Source organism: Aethalodelphis obliquidens, unplaced genomic scaffold (assembly GCF_003676395.1).
Source record: "Aethalodelphis obliquidens isolate GAN/ISIS:26980383/991018 unplaced genomic scaffold, ASM367639v1 scaffold12, whole genome shotgun sequence".
Classification (NCBI taxonomy): domain Eukaryota; kingdom Metazoa; phylum Chordata; class Mammalia; order Artiodactyla; family Delphinidae; genus Aethalodelphis; species Aethalodelphis obliquidens.
In genome coordinates this window covers 12,676,702-12,701,401 of record NW_020837956.1, presented here as the reverse complement: position 1 = coordinate 12,701,401, position 24,700 = coordinate 12,676,702, and the positions used below count along the sequence as shown (strand labels likewise).

Below are 24,700 nucleotides of genomic sequence, written 5' to 3'. Positions count from 1 at the left end.
AACATCTCAGTAAGATTGCAAGCCCTAACAGAGAAGGTGTGTCACTGCTTAGCAAGAAATGAGATATGCAACAGATACTGGCTGAAAAAATTAATCTTTGTTTTTAAAGTAAGTTATTTTTGGAAAAAAAACTATAAGAAGCAAAAAAAACTATTATAACTGATCAAAAATTCTAGTCAAACTCTGCCTTTTAAAAAAGCAATGGAACTTTTTGCCTCATTGTATGGAGTGGAATATGTTCAGATGACTTAAGAATGTAGGTACAGCAGCTCTTTCCTGCCAGGCCCTGAGGGAAGCAAGGAAGTAGGTATTCACTCTAGTGGCAACACAGTGAGTACCAGTCTGGACGTGCTGGTGATCCACCCGGCCCCCCCCATAACACTAGCAGATCTGTTAAGCAGAGTGGGGTCAAAAGCAGATGAGGACCTTTAACATACACAGACCACTAATGAACGTTAAGTAAGGGACTAACTGAGCATACAGATGGTTTTATATTATACTGGCTTACTTAATTTCAAAATCAGTTATTTTCAGTTTTTACTAAGAACAGAGGGAGTAGTAATAGGGGCTTTCTTTTTCACAAAGAAAGAGAAATGGAAAAAATCTTCAGGGCTAAGATTACAAAGCCTAAGGTTTCTCCACTTGTCTAGCTATTTTTAGTTAATATTCTTCCACTGTCACATATGACAAAGCACTGATCCAGAGCGCTGCATTCCAAAATGATTCCCTTTTCCCTGTTTGACTAATAATTTAAAGATTTAGCACTAGTAGGGAATGTAGTAGGCTTATCTCCTGTTTTTCTACATCTCCCAGTTTTAGCTACTTAAACTAAGAGAAATAGAATTTGCAATTGATGGCCTTCATGTGATTTCAATAATTCACTCATGGGAATCTTTATAATATAGATCACAGCCAACTGCTCTTGGAAAAACACCCTTCAAACAGTTAAATGGGTCATAATAAACAAGGATTTTAAGTCAGGTATACTGTGAAAAGTGCTGCTTTTATTTTATTACCTAATTTAGGAGGTTGGCGAATTGGGGAAAATAAATGGGAATTTTTTTAACCTGGTGTTTATTTGAACTTATAAAAAATATCTGATAGCCTACTGTGTGCATAACATGACTTCATAATCCTCAGTAGCCAAACAAGGCCAAGTTGTGGCAATTCTTAAAACAAATACACTTTAGGTGGTAAAAAGATGAGACAAACTGCTGGGTAACTACAAATATATATACAACACGGGAATAAATAAACGGGATTCTGGACCAAATCTCAAAATAATATACCTCCAAAAAATAATTTTTTTTAAAGTTAGATTCTCTGAGTTGAAAGAAATCTTAAAAATCTAGTTTAATCCCCAGAAGGCACAGAAAAAGTATTTTATCGAAAATCAGAAAGCTCACTAGCAGACTGGGATGACAAACTAGGATTCCTAACTCCTACGTCAGTGCTTCTCAACCTCCTCCCGAATAATAATGTCATGCTGCCTCTCACTATTGGATTCTGTAACATCAAATATTAGGGCAGAACTTGAACTGTACACTGAGCTAGGACAGCCAATGGGAAGAGCATGTGGAAATGGTTGTGAGAGGGTTAAAGCCGACTGAATTCAAACTCTGATTTGATAATGAACAAATGAAAAAAGGTTGTGGGTTCTTAGTAGAGATTGAAAGCTCCACATGAAATTGATTAAAAAAATTAATGGAAGCATGGTGCTCTAGATATAAAAGGCAGCCTCTTCAAAGGGCTAGGGCTGGGATGTACAGTTTGGCACCCATTAGCCACATGTGGTTATTAAGCATTTGAATGTGGCTAGTCCAAATTGAGATGTGCTGTAAGTGTAAAACGTATACTGCATTTTGAAGATTTAGAACCAAAAAAGAGATTGTACAGTGTCTCAGTAAATTTTTATACTGATTTCATATTGAAATGACAACATTCTGCATATGCTGGGTTAAATAAAATATATTACTAAAATTAATTTCACCTAATTCTTTTTGCTTTTTTAAAATGTGGCTAAAGATCATTTAAAGTTACACATGTGGTTCACATTATATTTCTATTGGACAGCACTGATTTAGAACTAGGAAAGGGATGAGCAACAGTATGCAGGCTGTGAGATTTGTACGGCTGGGCTTGAAAGCATAGGAGTGTATTAGCCGGCACTATATACCACCTGCTGGATGGTGTAGACTGAAAAAGGGTTAAGTAGGAGTTTGAATTTGATACATTGCAAAATTAGAAACTACAGAGTTTGGTTGGAAAGGAACCAGGTACTGAGCAGTATTCAAATATAATTTTGGAAGCAGCAATCAGATTGACATTCCATGCAGATTTTAGGAGTTATCTTTGTTTCCTCCAGAAGTTAGAGATGCATTTTAAATTCACCAATTGAAAACAAATGCTCAAATGAGATTTCAATTACCAATTTCATCATCAGGCCTATCTGTAAAGTATAATACATTTAAAGAGGGTTGTCCTAACAGATAAACTGCTGGAGTTTAGAGTTTATTTTACATTTCTATAATAATAGCTTTTGAAATGGTATTTGATTTACCTACAAATTTACAAAAAATATATATATACAGATTCCTTTTTACCTCTAGCACATATAACACTAACAATTACTTAAAGCACTTAAAACTTGAGCACCTACTTGAGTGAAAAGGGCTTGAATGATCAGAATCAAATACGCTGCAAACATCTGTGGTACTAGAAGCACCAGAAGCAGGAGGAGGTGTTAACGGTGTTCTTGGAGAATTTGGTGCAGATGCTGTACTTTCTGTTTCACTTTCAGGGATCCTACTATAACTAATTTTCCTTGGCTCTTGCTGCAGAGGTGTGGGATGTCTCATAGTACCTGGTCTTGGGTTTGATGGACGAACACCAGGAGATTTTAGGGGATAGCTATATTTTTTTGGCTGTAGACATATCAAAAGAAACACAACACTTACAACACCATAATGGAAAAGAAGGTTCTTCTATAAATGCTTGGTAAAATTCGATTAGTATCTAGGAAAACCACAAAGCACTAATAAAGAAGTGACATAATGATTCAAATCAAAGTGTCCAAGTTGAAGAGTTAACACCCCATTTCCATAAAGCCTTGGCTATCTAAATTATTAGGGATGCCATCAGGATCATTTGAGCTATTTACAAATGCATTAAACTGCTTGAGTTTTCATCTGTTTATGTTAGTTTTATGGCATTTTTTTCTTACAGTGTGATCATTTCTCAATGATATCAGTGTGTCTCATTGGAGCAGACTATATAGCTATTTCCAATTTGCTGTTTTTAATCCATCTTTTAAAAAACTGTTTTAGGCCTTGAGAAATTTTCTTGTGACGTAATTTCATAAGCTTTGGTTCACAGACATTATGAGATTTATCTTGGTTACTTAGAAGCCATTTATGTTTACTTCTTGATTCTTGACTTTCTTATGAATAAGAGAGATTATATTCAGAACAGTGAGATGATGATACTGTACATAAACTTGGCCAGGCAGTTACTAGTAATAAGAAAGAATGGAAACTTTATTTCACCCCCAAAAAAGTATCTTTAGCCAAGCCTGTTATTTTTATGGCTAATGATTCAAGGTTAAAAGTTCTCATAAAAAGTACTTATATAAGTACATGTATTTATTATAAGTGAATTAGTATAAATTATCAGATTTCCTGCCCTTAACATAAATACCGCATAACATTTTTTGTTAAGTTGGCCATATTTGCCCAACTTCTTCATCTATCATGTTAGGATTTATTCACATTAATATTAGTGCCCATTTACCTGGAACTAAGTGGAATAATCCTGAGCATATTTATTAAGCATTTATTCACTATTTTTATCCATTACATGTGCACGTCATCTCTAAATGCCTTTATAGAAAACTATAAACCACCAGATATAGATGACAACTGTAAAAAATATATAAATGTAAAAGAAATATAAATGTATGAATGCTTACAAATCTTGGGAGAGGCTTAGGGTTTCGTGGTTCTATTTCTAGGGATTTGTTGAAAAGATAATCTGTAAATTCTTTTTCCATACTATTTCCCATTGGATTCAAGTTTTCAAAGAACCTCTAAAATAGATGCCAAGAAAAACAATTATTAATATTAAATAATTTAAGTTCAGTTTAAAGTTCATGAAAATAATTTAAGAAAACATTTAACGTAAGAAAATTGGAATTATTTAAGTTTTATTTTCCTTTTCCTCCGCAATAAACCTGCCTCTTATCAGGTGGTTATAAACTTAATCAGAAATATGTGTTCTCAAATAATTCAACTTACTTTGATATCTGATTCTACTCGTAAACAATAAGGCTGATTTTGGTACTGCTGGATCTCGCCTGTTATTTCTGCTACTTTCCTCCTTTTGCTAAAGTTTATAAGCTCTTTTCCATGCCTTTTTAGGACCTCAGGGTTGCCTTCTTCTGTTTTCAAGATATTAGTTAGATAAATTCCTAGAAGAGATAATAAATTATTTCAAGGATAAAAATGGAAAAGGCTAGTTTTTTTCTTTCTCAGTAATTATAGGTATATTACACTGTACCATCTCAACCATCATAACCAAAGAATTAAGGCACAAATTTCCATTCTATGAAAAACAACAAGCTAAGTAAATATCAAAGAAAGATTTTTATAAGTATCAAATTCTTCTGTGATTTAAGTTCTATAAATACCCAGGAAAAAGGGAGACCAAGTTTAACAAAATTAATAGATTTTCAGGAGCAATAACCAATTTCCCACCCCCCACACCCATATGTTATTTAACATTAAGTCATGGTTTTGTTAAAGGAACTTTAAGAATAACCCATCACTATTAACACATATTTTTGGCAAAACAGGAAAACATCAAATTTAGAGGATCATATTTTCTGCTTACTCAGCTCCTGAGGCCCCCAAGAGGTCGTTAGGCTTTGTAATCAGAGGTAGTACTGTTTGGATAGGCTGACTCATGAAAATGTGGGCGGATGTGCAAGCCTATCAAACACAGAACTGCATGTGATTTATGTATATTCTGGTCTTCAGTACTTCTAGAATTATGTCAACCTGGTAAGGGAGCTCCTGTTTCCCCACCACTGCAGTTTGTGCACTGGATGAGGAGGAGAATGAACAAAATAGCAGGCATTTTAGTTCCTTTCTGTTCTAGCATAAAGGTTCTGGAGCCAGCTCTGCTGCTTTCTCCTCTTGTGATCTTGTGCAAGTTGCTTAGCCTTGGTTTGCTCATCTCTAAAATGAGGACAGCAGGGTTGCTGTGAGAAATAAATGAGTAAATTTATGTACAGGCTTAGAATGGGGCCTGACAAAAGTAGATGCTTATTTAGCTGTGGTTGGGATTGTTGATACTGTTGTTGCTATTCTTGCCCTATCCTATTTCTGCCTTTTCCTCTGAAGTACTGACTATGATGCTTTGGGAAAAAAAAAAAGTGTGAATATCTGAGTTCATTTGCTCAGTACACATTTGCTGAGTCTCTGCTGTACGCCAAGCACTGCATTAGGTACTGCAGATACAAAGATGAACAAGACACACAGTTCCTGACTTCAAGGAGTTCAGAGTGTTGAATGTGGGCTACTACAGTACCATTTGGTAAGTGCTATATTAATTAGTACTAATGCATAAGATGCTATGAGAGCACAAACAAGATGTGCCTAACTCTGCCTTGAGCTATTGGGAGTAGCAGAAGCATCACAGATTAAAATATGCTTAAAATAAGTCTCAAAAAATGAACAGAAGTTTAATAAGCAGAATAAGATAGAGGGGCATTCTAAGCAAAGCAGCCACATGTTTGAAGGCACTGGTTTTTGTGAAGCTTGGAGGCATACTCAGAAATGGCTAGCCTTTACGGGTTTGGTCTGTGGGGTGGAGGAAGAGTGGCAGGAAATGAGGATAGGCAGAGGCAAGGAATCAGTAGTTCTAATCCCTTCTCCATCACTGCAGGTTAGCCACTGGATGAGGAGAGGGATGAACAAAGCAACAGGCACTTCAGTTCTAATCACAGATTAGTGGTTCTAAATGGTTTTGTGGTAGAGGCAAACGTTTGGTTTTTTTTTGGCTGCACTGCACTTTGTGGGATTTCAGTTCCCCGACCAGGGATCAAACCCAGGCCCTCGGAGGTGAGAGTGCCAAGTCCCAACCACTGGACCGCCAGGGAATTCCCGACGCAAACTTTTAAATACGAGAATATTTGGCTACGTTCTTGGCAAGATTAAATAACTCAAAATCAATAGTGAACAGTTAGCAATAATGAAACATGATAGACATCAATGCCTGTTTGGTTCTAGAAAGCATCCAGTTATTCAGTGTATTAGTTACTTGGCTATTTCTCAGCACCTAGGCTACTCTTGATTATATATTCATAAGACAAATTGACCATGTGTTCTAGTAAGCACAGGCTCTTTTATTTTCCACATCTGCCTGTCACTGGCTTTTTTACTTGCAGTCGGTTATATTCTCCTCTACACTAAGTTGCATGACCCACTTAGTTCAATGTTCAGTCTGACAAACGTCCGTGACAGTACACATATTTAATGGGAGCCAAAATTAACCTTCCATATTGGCCACAAATTGATGGCCCAACTATGAAGAGTTTGTGGGTAGTAGCACCCGTACAGGGTCACAAAGAGCCTTTTTAAAAGAGCTTAGCTTTTATCCAGTAGGTAATTAGGAGACTATCAGCATCTTTCCATTCTAGAATGATTATTCTGGTTGTACTGTGACGCTAGATGGGTTAGAAGGAGTTAAGACTAGAAGCAGGAAGCTCAGTTAACAGAGTAAAAGTCATCTTGGTGAGATGATGAGGGCTACCTTAGGGCCCATGGGGATAGAGTGGAGTGCATAAATATCTAAGAGGTAAATGCCACAAGAACTGATTAAGTGGTTTGGGCAGAGGGTAGGCACAGCGAGAAGGAAGACTCTCACCTTTGTGCTTGAGGGACTGACTGGGTGGTGGTGTAATGACTGACCTGGGGAACATGGGGATAATAAATTGTGGGATATTGTAGGTGTTAAAAGTATACTTGAAAGAAGTTGTGAAAATGCTTACAAGTAGCATTTTGGGAGAGTTCAGGATAAAATTTGGAATTATTTTATGACAAATTAACGGCTAGTTAAAAGGAGAACAAATAATTAAAGAGGTGGTGTTCAAACTTTGTTGATCATAAACTACATCAGTAAAAAAATGTTTAAGCATGCACTCTCTCTCTCTCTCTGTGTATATGTATAATAAAAAATGTAGTGCAAATATGTACATAGATGTACATAGATTTAATTTTTTTTAAAAAGGTCATTTTACATACCCTGCTCTAGGGACAGCTGTTCTAGGCAGAGGAAAAGCAGAGCATTATGACAAATGATGAAGAGGGGTGAGGTTTCACCTCTTGGCTGACACCCTTCCCAAGCTTTTCGGGAAAAAGTGGCTGCTCAGGGTTCACAGAGCACTCTGTTCATACTTTGATTTACACGTTTCTACAATACAGTGTTATATTTACTACATAGCACTATAATTTATTTTTCTGCTCTTTCAAGGGAGCTTATTGAGGATAACACTATGTTTTACTTGTCTCTCTATTCTCAACACCTAGCCCTGGGCCTGACACATACAGGCATTCGACAGATATTTCTGAATGAATAAAAGCAGCACACTATTTCAGAATAGAAAAGAAAGCATTTGCAGACTAGACCGGGATACAAGAGACATACGGTCAATTCTAAAATGGCAGGAAAGCAAGAGTGGAGATGGAACAAACTGACAAGAAACAGAAGGAGAACACAAAATTAGAGCAGTGTGAAAGGAAAAGAGCAAAGCTGATGTTACAGGCTTGGAGTTTTGTGCAGAGAGGTGAGACTTGGTTGAGGTAGAAATCTACATCCTTTTACCTGAGAGGAAATGTTAGTTTGCCTATACATATTTATTCTACCTATGAGTAGAACCTTGTAGTGTATGGAGAAAAATTGAGAAATAGACCAGTAGCCTGGCATAGCCTTGGATGGAGAAATTGCCTGACTTTTATTATTCTGTAAATAGTGCAGTGCCAGCAAAAAAATCTGAGTAAGAATTCTGCTAAGATGATAGAGAAAACAGAAGTGTCAGATACTACCCCTGAGCCTCCTATAGAGGAGAAAAAAATCCAGTACCCAGAATTAAGGATAAGAATCTAGAAGAAGTTTCTACAATTGATCATATAGATGAAATGGAACTAAGCAGCAGCAATAATATCTACCTACTGGGTCAGAACCATGAAAGGCTACCTGGCTAACCTTTAGCTTGGAAATAGCAAAAATCTCCTAGAGCAGCAGAACTGACCAGAGACTTAATAATCAGGAAGATAAGCAGATACGGGTAGGAAGGCTGGCAGGCAGGCTGTCTACACCTATCAAACCACCTACATGTTTGCAATCACTCACTAAATCATATGGCTCACTTTAAAACACAATGGAATACTACTCTAAATACAGGTCTGAAATTTCCTTTTTTCTCTTAACAACATGTTAACAAAAGTCGATTACGTTAGTTCATAGAGATCTGAAAGAGAATACAGTTTGTTTGTATGAATAAATGTCCACCAATCAGGTGATATAATGGAGTAGCAGGGGCCAAACATGAGTCCAGTGAACCGGCCCTGTGGTTTCATTTCACCTCTGTGTAACAGGGGCCATAGGATATCATGAGTAGCATGACTATAAGTTCAGTGAGTGTACTGAGTGACTAAGATATTTCGCTTTTTTCTAAGCACCTGACATAGCCCTGATACTTAGTGGTACTCAAGAAATATTTGTTGACAGGTTGAATGAAATGAACATCAGACTGAGGTCCTTCCCAGGCTCCCTTGTATGAACTGGCACCATAGTTACCACACTTAAAAGTAAATGCATAGACTTCAATGTTTTATCAGAAAGAGAAATGAACTCAACAGTTTTATCAAGAATTTAGGGGGAAAAATCCTCAGAAAACGGAATAAATTAACAATGATAAAAAGTAATACATGACATAAAAACTATAAAATCAGAGAGAATAACTGTTTCAACTTTTATTGTTTGGAAGAAAAACACAGTAAAACAAACAAGTAAAAATAGAAACAAAAACATTGCAAATAAGAGCAGTTTTAAAAGTAGCATTTTTATAGAGTGAATGCTAGTACTTTTAGAATACTGAAATGAGACAACTGTGTAGCAAACAAAACTGAAATAGAAAAAAAATTAAGGAAGAAATGAAAATGTTATTATAGAATTACATACTACAAAAGATTCTAGGCCCAGATGGTTTTTCTGTTTGAATATTTCAAAGTTTAACGGCTAGATCATTTCATGATATTCTGGAATAGATTAAGATGGAAAGCTGCTTAACTCATGTTACAAAGTAAATATAACCATAATAACAAAAGCTGATAAATATAGGACAAGAAGAAAAACCACAAACCAATCTCACTTATAAAGATGGATGCAAAAATCCTGAATAAAATGATAATGAATAGAATTCATTTGTATATTTAAAAGACTAATCCACCATGAATATAAAAGACTTAATGTTGGTTAACAGAAAGGTTCAGTATTAGCAAACCTATAATTTTAATTTGCTAAATAAGAAAAATCATTTTGCTCTCACTAAGACAGCAAACTATAAAGGTAAATGTATACTGCCAACAAAAACACAGAAGATAACTATGCAAAGAAATTGTCTTAACATAATAAATAGCATCAAATCAAGCAAATAGCAAAATTATACCTATCCCTGCTGAAACAGAGATGAAAACAGAACTTCTTCTTTTTATTACTGTTTAACCTTTTTTTTTTTTTTTGCGGTACGTGGGCCTCTCACTGTTGTGGCCTCTCCCGTTGCGGAGCACAGGCTCCGGACACGCAGGCTCAGCGGCCATGGCTCCCGGGCCCAGCCGCTCCGTGGCATGTGGGATCTTCCCAGACTGGGGCACGAACCCGTTGTCCCCTGCATCGGCAGGCGGACTCCCAACCACTGCGCCACCAGGGAAGCCCACTGTTTAACCTTTGTTTGGGAAGTTGTGACTAATGCTGTAAGGCCTAACACAGAAATAAAATCAAAAGAAGAGACACTATTGTTATCGGTAGACATGATTAAATATCTAGAAAATCCCAGGAAATTAATAATTCTTGGAATTAAGGGAAATTGACTATTAAAAAATGAATACCATTCATGATCAAAAATACCTAGGAAAAAGCTAATTATCATAAATGTTCTTTCCAAATTAATTGATAGATCATTCCAACTGTATTTTGGGGAATCACTCCCCCTCCCCAGTTCATTTGGAAAAATAAAGAGACAAAATTGGCAAAGAAAATACTGAAGAAACATCAACAAACCAATCTTATTATATATGAAAATATTATAAATATAAAGCAGGATTTCTTTCCTCCCTTCCTTCCCTCCTTCCTTCCTTCCTTCCTCCCTCCCTCCCTCTCTCTCTCTCTCTCTTCCTTCCTTCCTTCCTTTCTTTCTTTCTCCTTTTTTTTGTGGCTGAGCTATGTGGCTTGTGAGATCTTAGCTCCCCGACCAGGGATCGAACCCCGGCCCACGGCCGTGAAAGTGCCGAGTCCTAACCACTAGACCGCCAGGGAAGTCCCTAAAGCAGGATTTCTTACCCTTGGCACTACTGACCTCTTAAACTGGGTATTTCTTTGTTGTGCGGGCTGTCCTGTGCACTGCAGGCTGTTAGCAATATTCCTGTCCCCTACTGACTAGAGGCCTCTAGCACCCCCCAACTCGAACAACAAAAAATGCCTCTAGACATTGCTGAATGTTCCTTGGGGGACAAAAATCGCCCTGGTTGAGAATCACTGATTATAAAGTGCCAATCATTAAGACTGGGGCACTAGCATAAGAAGTTAATGGGATGAACCTAGAGATTATCATACTAAGTGAAGTTAGACAGAGAAAGACAAATATATGATATCACTCACATGTGGAATCTAATTTAAAAAAAGATACAAATGAACTTATTTACAAAACAGAAACAGATTTACAGAAATCGCAAACAAACTTATGGTTACCAAAGGGGAAATGTTGGGGGGAGGGATAAATCAGAAGCTTGAGATAAACACACACACACTACTATATATGACAGATAACCAATAAGGACCTATTGTATAGCATAGGGAACTCTACTCAGTATTCTGTGATAACCTATATGAGAAGAGAATCTAAAAAAGAATTAATATATGTATAGGTATAACTGAATCACTTTGCTGTACACCTGAAACTAATATAACATTGTAAATCAACTGTACTCCAATAAAATTAAAATATAATAAAATAAAATAAAAAGAAGTTAATGGGAAACAATACTTTTTAAAGAAGGAGGTACCATATATAAATGGGGATGAAGAAGACTTATTCAATAAACATGGGTCAACATATAAACAATCTGGTGGAGAAACAAATTTGAATATTTCATATGATATCTAAAAGAGACTTCAATTTGACTGAAGAGTTAAATATAATTTTAAAAGTCAAATCATAAAGCTAGGAGAAAGTATGACTGAATGTTAAGTTACTAGACTGGAAGAACTTTCTACAGTCAGAAACAATAGAAATCATAATGGGAAAAATGGACAGATTACAGAATTTTAAAAATACTGTATTTCAAAGAATAACAACTAAAAGGCAGACTGGGAAAATATCTAGCTCAAGAAATATCCAGCTAGATATAAATTATCTAGTTAGATTGGCTAGCTAGCTCAAGAAAATATTCTCAAATACATAAAAAAGGTATAAATATGAAGATCTTCATTATAACATTATTTAGGAAAGCAAAAAAGCTGGAAACAACATATGCGTCAGGTCATAGGGTAACAGTTAAATAAACTGTCATACCAACTTTAAAGAATATCATGTAGCCATTAGAAATGGTAATTATGAAGACTAATAAAACACAACAATATATCTAGGATATGGTAAGTGAAAAAAGTGAACAATGTGTACCTGTCACACAATTACAACTATATACAATATGTATATGTACAAAACTGGTTGGTTATAAAGCCTGAACAAAAATGTCAATTGAAAAAATATCAGGACATAACAATGTTACATGCAGTATAACTTAAAGCTATATAGAAAATATATAAATAGAGATGAGGAAAAGGCTAGAAGAAAATACACCACATACTAAAAAGACTAAACACCAGATGTGTAATTGAGGTCATAATTTTTTTAAGTATTTAGAGGAAGAATTATGAGAGCATATATACCAGCAGAGAAAAGAAACCAGTGTGAAAGAGATATTGAAGATATAAAATAACAGGAAATAAGCTGGGACGAAGTGAGAGGGTGGCATGGACTTATATATACTACCAAATACTACCCAGATAGCTAGTGGGAAGCAGCCACATAGCACAGGGAGATCAGCTCAGTGCTCTGTGACCACCTAGAGGGGTGGGATAGGGAGGGTGGGAGGGAGGGAGACGCAAGAGGGAGGGAATATGGGGATATATGTGTATGTAGAGCTGATTCACTTTGTTATAAAGCAGAAACTAACACACCACTGTAAAGCAATTATACTCCAATAAAGACGTTAAATAAATAAAATACAGGAAATAAATGATGGAATAAGATAGAGGAACCTACAGAAAGGGAGAAGATTCAGATGGTAGGTTTCAGTCTTAAAAGAAAGAAAAGGCACTACCTTACTCTGGTGCAGAAGGGAAGGAAAAAAGAATAGGTAAAATTTTGATGCGTAGAAGGTGTGGGCCCAGAGGCACGTGCACTATGGTTTTTAGCCATGTGAGACTGTTTATAAGCAGCATGATTATCAAGTATGGGTAAATATGGCCATGCCTCTTCTGTAGAGTGTTTGGTTTACTAAAAGTCAATAAAAAGATTTCTATGAATATTAAAACAGAAGTAAGCATTATACAATATTGAATGGCTGAACAATATGGAAATAAAAAGTGGAATGTACATATTGGGCTTCATCTTAAAAAAGTCCTCATAGAGAAAAATTCTAAGGGGATTCAGGTGCTAAATATTTGTTAAGTACTTTCTGCTGGTATATTAGACATGTGTTTACTCAGTCATTTAATGAAATAACTGTTGTTTTATCCAGAAACATGATAAAGATTTAAGAAGAAATGCTCACCAAAGAAAGGCACACATGGTGGATTAATAGACCTGAGTTTTGCCAAATATTTCTTATAGTGATCTTCACTTAGTTCATGAGCTTCTTCTAAAATTTTCTTTTGGCGACTTGGTATTTGCTACAATAAAAAAAATAATGTTTAGGGAATATAGGTTTACAAAGGGAATCACAGGTTTTGCCAAAAAATGCCAGGCTTAGAGTAAAGCTCAAACACAACAGTATCAGTTTGATTCTAAGAATGATAATACTGCTTCAAAGAGACTATCTTCATAGACCCTAGTACAAACGTAAAGAAAAAGTGTGTGTGTGTGAGAAATCTATCTTATCTTGCCATTCCTCAAACAAGTATGTGAGCATTTAGTTGTACATTATATTACAAATAAGGTGTTGAAATCTTTTTATTCTTCTAACTTAGGCTAGGACCTGTGAATATATTTTAATGAGACTGCCTAATTTACAAAGAGCAACCAATTCAATACAAAATTTAGGTAATTCCATCATTTCAGCTGTTACTGAAAAGATAGATGAGGCATGTAAAAATTAAAGGTCATAATTGTTAACATCCTGATTCCTAGGAACAGGGAATGGAAAAAACACCTTAGATAAGCAAACCTACCTCAAACGTGTGGTCTAGTCTGTATACAGGTGATGAGTTCATAGCACTGACAACCTCAAGGACACCATTGAAGTTGTTCAGCTCTTGAAAGACTTGCAGAATCTCAATTATTCGACTCACCACAGCTACTCTTTCTTCTAAGTTTTCAGTTTCTACAATACATCTGGGAATCAAAGACAAAAAGTGAATTAAAAAATTTGGAGTTTTCCCAACGAAGATATGATTTAAAGAATTTAGCAAACAAAATGGAATGGAGGGCAGCTATAGTGTAACAGTAGAGAATACGTATTCAGAATGGCAGGTAAATAGTAGGTGAATGGAAGAGAAGGCAATGCCTTTGGTCAGGCATGCTGCTTGTCACTGTTTTCCAGACTGATACAGTCAACCGGTCAGTCATTCTTCCTATTATATTTGGTGCATTCTCTCTCAGTATTGGAGTTCTCTGATCAGTCTATCATCTTGTTGAATGTATGCTGGTCTTTAGGATGTGGGTGTGTTCTAGGGAAATTATTCTCAAATTTAAGAATTCTCTGCCTCTTATTCTTCATCTAATTGTAAGATTTTAGTGATTAATGCTTAATTTCTTTCTTTGACATACAGAAATAATTACCTACATTTCTAAGAACAGCTCTTTAGATAAGCACTATAATGTTAAAAAGTGAATGAAAGTGTTTTACCACCATTCAGAATAAAAAAATTTTAATTACTTAGAAAGAATAAAAAAGTCAATGAAAACAAAAGCTCTTTACATTTAAATACCAAGAATCCTTGGAAAGTACATATATATCCAAGTAAATAGCTAAAAGTAAGCTATGCTCAAAAAAGAATTCCTCAGTGAGCATTTACTCTCTATTTCTAGTATTTGAGAAAAATTTTTATTTACTAATCACTTATCAATAAAGAAAATATTTTAAACTTGGTTTTCAATAACGTGATAGTAAACAACTCAATCTAAGAAAAAATAAAATACACGTATGGAAAATATAAATCAATATTAAACATTAACAAAAATGTAAAGTTGTGGATTACACTATTCTCTGGTGAGGCTGATCTAACACTGAAAAAACAACCACTGCAAAACTATCAAAATAAATTTGCCTTATCAAATTAAACATAACATGTTTATGCATTAAAGCGTCAGATGTCTACAAATCACATACCAGCTAACTAATTATCTAGACATTTTAAAAGGTATGATACAAGTATAATATGTTTACATTTTTTTTTTAAACTCAGTTGATATTAACTAGGTATACACAATGAGATCACCTGTGGAGCTTTTATAAAAACCAGGTAAGTCTGGGATGATTTATCCGGAAGTGACTTCAATTCTAATGCACATCTATGGCCAAAAAACCACTGTGGTAAATGAACAAGAACCTCTTCCACTGAAAGGGCAGAAACTGGAACCCTTGTACAATGTTAATGGTGAGAATGCAAAATGATGTAGCCACTATGGAAAACAGTATGGCGGCTCCTCAAAAACATTAAAAATAGAACTATCATATGATCAGCAATCCTACTTCTAGGTATTTATCCAAAAGTACTGTAATCTCAAAGAGATATTAGCACTCCCATGTTCATTGCAGCACTATTCACAATAGTCAAATGTGGAAACAACCTAAATGTCCATCTACAAATGAAAGGATAAAGAAAATGAGAAATATATGTATCATGGAATATTATTCAGTCAAAAAAGAAGGAAATCTTGCAATATATGACAACATGGATGAACAGTGAGGACATTTTGCTAAGTGAAATAAGCCAGTCATAGATGGACAAATACTGCATGATTCTACATATATGAGGTATCTAAAATAGACTCATAGAAGCAAAGAACAAAATGATGGTTGCCAGGGGCTGGGGGAGGGGGAAATGGGGAGTTGCTAATCAACATGTATAAATGTTCACGTTGATTAGCACTTATTTACACAAGATAAATAAATTCTAGAGATCTGCTGCACATTATGCCTATAGATAATAATACTGTATTTGTACATGAAAAAAATCTTACCACAATTAAAAAAAGCAAAAAGAGAAAGGAAAAAGATCAGGAAATGGCCGCCTTCTCAGTAATCTATTAAAAAATAGGACAGAAATGAAAATGGTCTGTATGTCTTATGAGTTATGTTTCCTCTTTATAGACATAACTTTTAATTATTATGATGGCAAAGCGCTTCTGCAACTGAAGTGTAGTTATTTGACTTGATAAAGAAGAAATCAGGAAGCAACAGTTAGCGGGCAAATTCCAAAGTTTTACTTTTTAGAGGCTACGAAGTAATAACATAAATAGAAGGAAGTCCTAACTTTCAGATGACTTATTTCTCGTTAGGAATTGCTTTCTGGTCTTTATCCACACTCTAGCTCACATTCCAGTCATTCCTTTATGTCACTGGTCTTGTGTTCTGATAATGCCAATATGATCTGTGGCAACTTCATATCACCCTTATAAAATATGGGTCAAGATCATAAAAAATATGGCCAATACATATAACTCTAATATCTGGCTCCAATTATAAAATTGTATTGAGATTCTGGACTTTTGACATGACAGTGTAAGAAGTTCTGTTTACTTACTCCTCGGGAAACTGGTGAAAATTATACATATAATTACATATATAAAGTTCTGGCAGTCTCTGGAAATGGCCCTAAGAGCAAATGGCAAATAAAGAAACATCTACTCGGACTTCTCTGGTGGTGCAGCGGTTAAGAATCTGCCTGCCAATGCAGGGAAAATGGGTTCGATCCCTGGTCCGGGAAGATCCCACATGCCGCAGAGCAACTAAGCCCGTGCACCACAGCTACTGAGCCTGTGCTCTAGAGCCCGTGAGCCACAACTACTGAGCCCACGTGCCACAACTAATGAAGCTTGCGTGCCTAGAGCCCATGTTCCGCAACAAGAGAAGCCACCGCAATGAAGAGTAGCCCCCATTCGCTGCAGCTAGAGAAAGTCTGCGTGCAGCAATGAAGACCCAATGCAGCCAAAAATAAATAAATAAATAAACGAACAAACAAATAAATTATTTAAAAAAAGACAGAGAAACATCTATTCAGGAAAATGTACAACAATTCAGTAAGAGAGGCAAGAGTTTGTAGTATCTGAACCAAGACTTCCTCTACCCTCATTCCTCAGAGAACCTTGCAGGGTTGGTAGGGTGGGGGGCAGTTAGCCCAGACAGCCAAGAACACAGGGCTCCCTACCCCTCTGACCTCTAAAATGTCAGGCTTCACTGGGGGAAAACACAGGCAACAGTAAACTGCCTGCAAGACAGACCTGATATGTCAGATTTAACAAAAAAAGATTTCAAAGTAGCCATTCTGAATTTGTTCACAGAACTAAAGGAAAGTATATTTAAAAAGTAAAAGAAAAAAAAAAAAAAAAAGTAAAGGGGGGGTATGATTACAATGTGCACCAATAGGGAGTATCCTGAAAGACACAGGAATTATAAAAGAAACCAAACGGAAACTCTGGATTTGAAAAGTACAATAGTTAAAATAAAAATTTTACTAGAGGGACTCAATAGTCCATTTGAACTGACAGAAGAAAAAAATAGTTAAACTTGAAGAGAGAAGTATTGTTTAAAAAATGAAGGCAAAGTAAAGACCTTCCCATATAAACAAAAACTAAGAGAATTTGTTGCTAGCAGACCCACCATATAAGAAATTGTACTGCAAGTTCTTCAAGCTGAAAGCAAGTGACCCCAGATGGTAATATGAATCCACACAAAGAGCACTGGTAAAGGTAATTATATGATTATAAAAAACATAAATGCCTATTTTTTTCCTTATTGCTTTTCTTAACTGATTTAAAAAGCAATTGTATAAAATAATGTGTATGTAATGTATTGTTGGGCCTATAACATAGAGAAATGTAATGTATGTGAAATACATTGCCAATAACTACACAAAGAGTGGGTGAGAGCAAAGCTGTAACAGGCTAAGAAAATAATGGCAAATGGTAGTAAAGCAATAATTATAACAGCGTATTGTTAGATCTACATCGTTAATTATATGTAATATATATTATAATACCACAAAAGGGAGGGAGTGAATAGAGCCACAGAGGAGTAACATTTCTACATATCACTAGAATTCTGGTATAAATCTGAAGCTAATTCTGTTATGATGTATGTGGCAAACCTAAAAATAATCATTAATAAAGTAACTTAAAATGCTGCATTAGAAAATTATTCACTCAGTGCAAAAAAAAGGAGGAACAGAGGAACAACAAAAAAGACATGAGACAAATAGAATTGCAGTGAAATTTATAACATAACTGCTATGAAATGTAAGAAGATCAGTAATACTTACTTCTCAAACCACAGAGTGAGATTAGTGGTATGCCGGATCATTTTCAGAAGATTAGGAGAATTAATTTCTTTGTCTTCCTTTGTCCACACACTTCCAACTAATTCTGATGGCTGTACAGCTCTAAAATCATCAAGACATAATTTTATGTGATACTTTTCCCTCTAGTATACTGTTTTATTAAGTAAATGAGGTAAAAGGTTTATGAAAACAAGAACAAAAACATTATAATTTTGCATTGTTTTCTATAGATTTAAAAAAACTTTGTATGCATGTACCTGTGTACTTTTTTTTTTACTGCTTTATAGTACCATTTTGCTTTGGGAAAGGTTGGGATTTCTTCATAGTATCTTTCCCAGCACTTATAAATATTATCTAACAAATTAGGGTGAGAAAGTAGTTTGGGATAATTCTTTTAAATAAATGATAATGTTATAATAATCAGTCCAATGAGGGTATAGTAATCACTGCATTCATAAATCTTTTTTTTTTTTTTCCCCTCCTAAAGGAGGGGGAAAAAAACCCTCCTGGGAAGGGTACTGGGAAAGAAATAAAATACATTCTAACACTGATTTTGGAAACAGTGATGGTTTTTGGTGGGAGATCTATAAATTTAGTTCCTTTTTTCATTTAGTTTTTACAAAATTAAATAGTTTGAAATCTAAATAGTCCAAATTTAAAACTAGAAACAGACATTTTTTTGAGATAGTAATTATATCAATGTAGGAAAACTATAAAAGGCTAAATGGCAATGACTTAAGTTCTCAATGACAATGGCAGTAGCTAACTCATTGAGCCCTTACTCTGTGCTGGGCAATGTGCTAGATGCTGTAAATATATGGACTATTTTAAACCTTGCACAACAGCTCCAGGAGTAGGTACCATCATTAGCCCCATTTTACTCTTGAGGAAACTAAGCAGCAGAGGGATAAAAGTTACACCAGAAGGTTAAAGTTGCCCAAGGATACCAAGCCAACAATTGGTAAAGCCAGGATCTGAACTTAACTTTACCAACTAGGGGTGACTGCAGAAAGAGAGACGCTGTAAATCCAGATAGAGAAAAGAGGATGAGGGAGTGAAAGAGGAGCCTTCCATACATCAGACCTTATTACAAGACTTCATGTACTATCTCATTTATGTCTTATAACAATCCTACATGGCAGGGATCAGCATTTCATTTTAAAAGTTAACTCATTTGAAAGGATTTTTCAGCTTGAACATCAAATTACATACCGATATAGATCTGATTCAAGTAAAGTGAGTTGTCGAGCAATTTCTATTGGGTGTAAGGTGAGCAGGTCAAAAGTCTCTATGTGCCCAGGTCTGCTTATATGCCACTCAACTGTAGGGGGTGAACTCTGAAATGTAATATTATGACCTGGTCCATTGTCTCTTGCAATTTTTTTCCTTTGGATTATTTTAGTGATGGATTCAACCCACTTTTTCATCGCTTTACCTGAAATAACATTACATTAAAAATAACGTTTAAACATTTTAGTCAATATTTTATTTTTAAAAAAATAGTTTAAAATCGTATAAGTGATACCTGAATATATCTTTGCTATAAAAAGTTCAAATGATCAAAATTAAAAAATGAAGTTCCCTTTTTACCGTTTCCCTATTCCCTATCCCAATCTCAGTTTTCTTCAAGTGGATAACCACTGTTAATAGTTTGGTATATATTCTTTCATATCCTTTTTAAATAAGAGAAAGTAATTTATTTGTAGAAACTTTTCACCTCTATTGTTCTAAACTTCAGTTCAAAATATTATTTTATAATCCTCTCCAAAAAAGATATATCTTGCACAAATAAGATTTATAATGATAGAACATACAACATTAGCTGTTAATCTAACAAACTTTGCATTTTATAAACCAAACAGTGCAGAGGACTCCTTCATTTTGTGTGAGCTTTCGATGTGGCTTCGTTCTGTACTATGCATGAAAGTACTATTATTTAACACTTTATATTTTGATTCTCATTTAAAGTGTATGATGGAAATAGAAACAAGTTTGTCTAGGACATCCTTAGACCTATACAATCAAAGTATCTTTAAAACTAGAAGGGGAACTGGAGATCATCAAGCCTAGCTCCTCATGTTACTGAAAAGGAAACTGAAGTCTAAAGAATCAAAATGATTTTGCCAGAGTCATTTATCTAGTGAGTGGCAGTGTTTGGAAGAGAACTCTTGTTTCTCGGCTCTCAGGTTCAGTATGCTCTGCTGCCTCTCTGATATGTTATGCACTATTCACCTAATTGTGTCCCAGTCAACCTCCATCGTGGTGTTATAATGGCACAACAGTTCCTAATTGTCCTTTAGTACACATATTTTCAGATGTGTTAAGACAGCATAAATTGAGACCTTTTTCTATCCAATTCCAAAATATCAGTAAGTTGATTTACTAAATGAAAATTCATTGGATCAACAGGATGATTATTAAACAATTTGTAGGTCAAAACTGGCAAAAAATTTTAACTTTTCCAGTTGGTTATGCTGGCATTATTACAAATACCTCTTAACTACACTGAGCAGTAGTGATGTCAGTTGATAGTTACCATATTGGTACTTTTATTACACATAAAACTAAGGCACTTAAAAAAAAATACCTCTTACTGTTCCAATAAATTCCTCCATTCGCTGCAAAAGATCTGCATCTCTTTCAAAATCGTAGAAGTGGTGCTCTACCCAGTGCCGACATACATTTAATACTCTATGGCATTAACACAGAAGAAGAATCAAATTACATGGGAACTCGGACATAAACATTTATCACAATGAGTGGTATAAATGAAAACAGAGTAACTCTTACCAAATTAAATACAGCTGACCCTTGAATAACAGGGTTTGAACTGCACGGCTCCACTTATACTTGGATTTTTTTTTTCCCCACTAAATCTATACCACAGTACTATACCCTAGGCAGGTGGTTCAATCTGTGGATGCAGAACCACAGATTCAGAGGGCTGACTGTGGATTTTCTACTGTGCCAAGGGTCAGTGTCCTTAACCCCCACGTTGTTCAAGGGTCAACTTTAATCTTATAAGTGGCCTACCACTTTCAAAATTCTATGTTAATTAAGACTTATACAGTAATTTCTGATAACTCCTCTTTACTTCATTCATTTTACATGTTACTTCCTCCTTGCTTGGGAAACATCCTTATTTAACTCTGAAACAAAAATTCAACAAAAGCTTATTTACTTCAGTTACTTATTTAATGCTTACCGCAGTTGTACAGGCTGTATATATTCTTTTCTAAACCTTTTTAGTTCTGCACTCAAGGGCTGATCTCCATTCTCTATAGCTATGCGATCAGCTTCTGTTGGCTCAGGCTCTGGAATTTCAAACCTAACATAAAACAGAACAAACTAATGAAAAGATCAATGATATCAAATTATGCAAACAGAAAACTACAAATCTTTTCACTAGTCAGCACAATCGAGAGCACTGGAAAAAATACTAAGGATATACACATCAGTGAAAACAAGTGAGGATTCTATAATGTAAAGACTAATGATTTAATTTTTTAAGAGGAAATTAATACTTGCCAATATAAATAAAACCAACTAGAAACATAATAAAGAACACATGCAAAGTCTAAAAATAAGTGTGATTATAAAGTTAAGGGAATGATATTCATTTTTGGCTTGTGTAATTACTCTAAATCAGCCAACATAAAACTTTTTAAGGGTAAGTTCTGAAAAGCTGACTGCTCTTTGGGTACATGAAACACTTTTCTTGATTACAGTACTTGTTCACTCTATTTTCCTCAACATGTGGTGTATTTGAAAAATTCTGTTTAGAACATTTAAATCATTAAAATTTGAATTTCCAGAGCCTAAATTCTACATTTTTATAGTCTTTAACTTGATTAATTCTGTAAATTTGAAATTTCACATACTGAGTTTCCATGTAAAAAAGTCTGCCTATTTTTGTATTTAAATAATCAAAGCTAACATATTATAAAATAAATGGTCATCCAAGAGATTTTCTTCTTAAGGTATTCATGAACGACAACTTAAAGCTCATTCAATATATTTCCATATCTTAGCTCAATCTCATTAAAAAAAAGAACAAAGAATTTAAACATTTTAAATTGACAGACCTTTCTATTATAAGACTCAGTAGTTCTTGAGGTTTACAAAAGGATCTATATGTTGTAAGAAATGTCCGAACAAAATTGGGATCTATGAAGAAAAAGGAAAAATATCTTATTAAAATCTTTTATTCAGAATGATTAAAACTATTATTTACATTTTCAAAAGAGATTAAATAGTCAATTTTAAAAGTCCCAAAATGTTTTGACCACACAGAATGCTTTGGACTTTGAAATCAACTGCTAACTTTAGTTTCTTCCTAAATTAGTGGCAAAATCATTGATACTAAAATTTTACATCAACTTATTTCTTGACCTCTGCACACTCTGACTAGCTGATATTAAACTCATTATTGGCCACAGGAATACAAAGGGAAGAAAGGCAGAGCATAAAAGCAAGCTTCCATGTGCTATGTGGATCTCAGAACATCACCAGTTGGTTTATCTCCCTTGTAAACAGAAAGGCCACAGCAATAACCCATTACTTTTCCTGCTCTTCAGACTAGTTTATCTGGATTAGTTATCTGGATTTCTTTAAATCATGTTAATAGAGCATAGGACTGGAAATTGGATCTCATAATGTTGTAGATTAAGTTAAATAGTTTCTAAATGGTTTTATGTGCTAAAAGTCTTAATTAAAACTGCTAAAAGATGCTTATAAATACCTATGTTATTAAAACTATTAAATGTGTAAGAATATGTTGATTTGGCTCTATTCACAACTTTTAATTACTTTCATTGCAAGTAGACGCAATGAGAGTTCAATCATAAGAGCGGGAGTCTTCAACTCCTTCCATGAAAGGATTTGCTTTTCATTCATACTTCATGAAGTAAAGCAGGAAGCTGACTGAGTGTGATCACCTCTCCAGGCCTGCCTACTTGAGTCTCTCCTTGACAGTATTCTCCCAGAGTTGTGGAGAAAGGCTGCTGTCATCAGCACAAGAGACCTGGGCTATCATCTGCATAAAGGGAGTTGGGGGTGGCGGGAGACATCTTCCCATAATGGGGAATAAAAAAAACACTCACCACTCACTGTAACTCAAATTTCATCAAGGTCCACATTTAGTTGTAAGAGTCTTTAAAAAGGACGAGGGGAGAATTCATTAACTTGAGTGTTTTTATTGGGAGTATTCTTTTCCTGCTTCACATCACTAAGGAATGGTAAGCTATAATTTAATGATAAATTTATTGAGAGTAGCAACTACCTTTATTTTTGTTAGGCTACACACTATGGATTCTTTATAAGAAATACAATGTCTGTTATTAGCATAGGATTTAGCAAGAATCAAATTCATTTGCATGGAAAATCTCTATTTAGTCTGATTCTGTCTAAGAATCACCCTAAATTGAGCCTTAAAATAAAATAACTATGTTAACTTCCCCCCCGCCCGCCAAAATCAAATTCATGGATTTATCATAAAATAGAAATCTCTTTCCAATCTATTGGTATATGTGGTCATCAAGATAATGAATTGATTTAAATATCAGACAACCTTGAATTTAAGATTATAATAAATTTTTAAGTTAAAGAAAAATTTACATAATAAAAATATATTGGTTTTAAATGGCCCTCTTCTCCTTTAGCTTCATACCTTCTGAGGCTAGAGTGGGTTACTGATAAAAGTGATTTAAATAGATACAATCCTTTAGTAATTTCCTCTTTGTTGGTATTTTATTGTTTGTCTTCAGTTACAGAGTTCCTCAAACGTTAAAGACTAATGTCTCAACCAGAAGAAAAGATTTTAAAACAGAAGGCTGTACAAGATTTTAAAACAGAGATTTATATCGGTTTCATCACAATCCTCCCTTTCAAGAATCTTCTTCCTGTTCTGCAAATCTATATGTAAAGGTGAGGCTACTCAAACATCATGTACTTAGGAAGCAAAAGCAGTGGCCACTGTAGAGATGCTGAGCTGTCACTGTTGGAGAGGCCAGACCCTTAGTACAGAGTGCTCCAAATATCCCTGAGCTGTGTTCCAAAATTAAGGGTAACCTCTCCCTTTTTTAAAAGAAAAGTTTATTTTAGTCTAAAAGTCTAAAATCAATATCCAGATCCATTTCTTCTCAAATGCCACCTAAGTCAGGCTAAAAAGTTGTGGGATATCAAAGATACTTTTAAGTTGAAAAACAATAAAAGCAAGTTCTAAGTGAATTAAAGTATGTTTTAAGAAAACTGGCTATTTTTAAAGGCAAACTATTTTAAAACAGCCTTTTCATCTTATACCAAAACTTCTGGCCATTTCAGTGCTTTACTAACTGATGACAATGCTGGGAAAGTCATGATGTGCCTCAGTGCCACATCAGTCAAAAGGGATCACATCAATTCCTGATGTCTGTTACGTAATGAATTCAAAGAGCATTCACATAATTCATTCCATATGATTTCTGTGAAGTGAGCAGGGCGGCTGCTGTTTTTCCCTTTCTACATATGACAGAAGTAACTAAGAGTTATCTAAAGTCACACAATAGAGTGAAAGAGATGGAACCAGAATCTAGATCGTGTGATTTCTGATTTACTGCTTTTTTCTGCCATATCACCTGACCTCCCTGGATTAAAGGCTCTGTTA

General features: G+C 35.0%; 1 protein-coding gene across 3 annotated transcripts in view; it reads right to left on the bottom strand.

The window, feature by feature from the left end:
• Nucleotides 1–24,700, bottom strand: part of SOS1 (SOS Ras/Rac guanine nucleotide exchange factor 1) — a 152,899-nt gene that overhangs the window by 10,434 nt on the left and 117,765 nt on the right. For 2 of the 3 annotated variants that reach the window (XM_027113333.1, XM_027113334.1), the window contains exons 11-20: nt 22,143–22,224; nt 21,263–21,385; nt 20,645–20,748; nt 19,270–19,492; nt 18,040–18,159; nt 13,729–13,891; nt 13,113–13,230; nt 4,293–4,465; nt 3,968–4,084; nt 2,660–2,924 (exon numbers count right to left, since the gene is read on the bottom strand). In XM_027113333.1, the coding sequence (XP_026969134.1) occupies nt 2,660–2,924; nt 3,968–4,084; nt 4,293–4,465; nt 13,113–13,230; nt 13,729–13,891; nt 18,040–18,159; nt 19,270–19,492; nt 20,645–20,748; nt 21,263–21,385; nt 22,143–22,224 (1,488 nt within the window). The remainder of the gene's footprint in view (nt 1–2,659; nt 2,925–3,967; nt 4,085–4,292; nt 4,466–13,112; nt 13,231–13,728; nt 13,892–18,039; nt 18,160–19,269; nt 19,493–20,644; nt 20,749–21,262; nt 21,386–22,142; nt 22,225–24,700) is intronic. The other variant, XM_027113335.1, reaches the window with a different exon arrangement.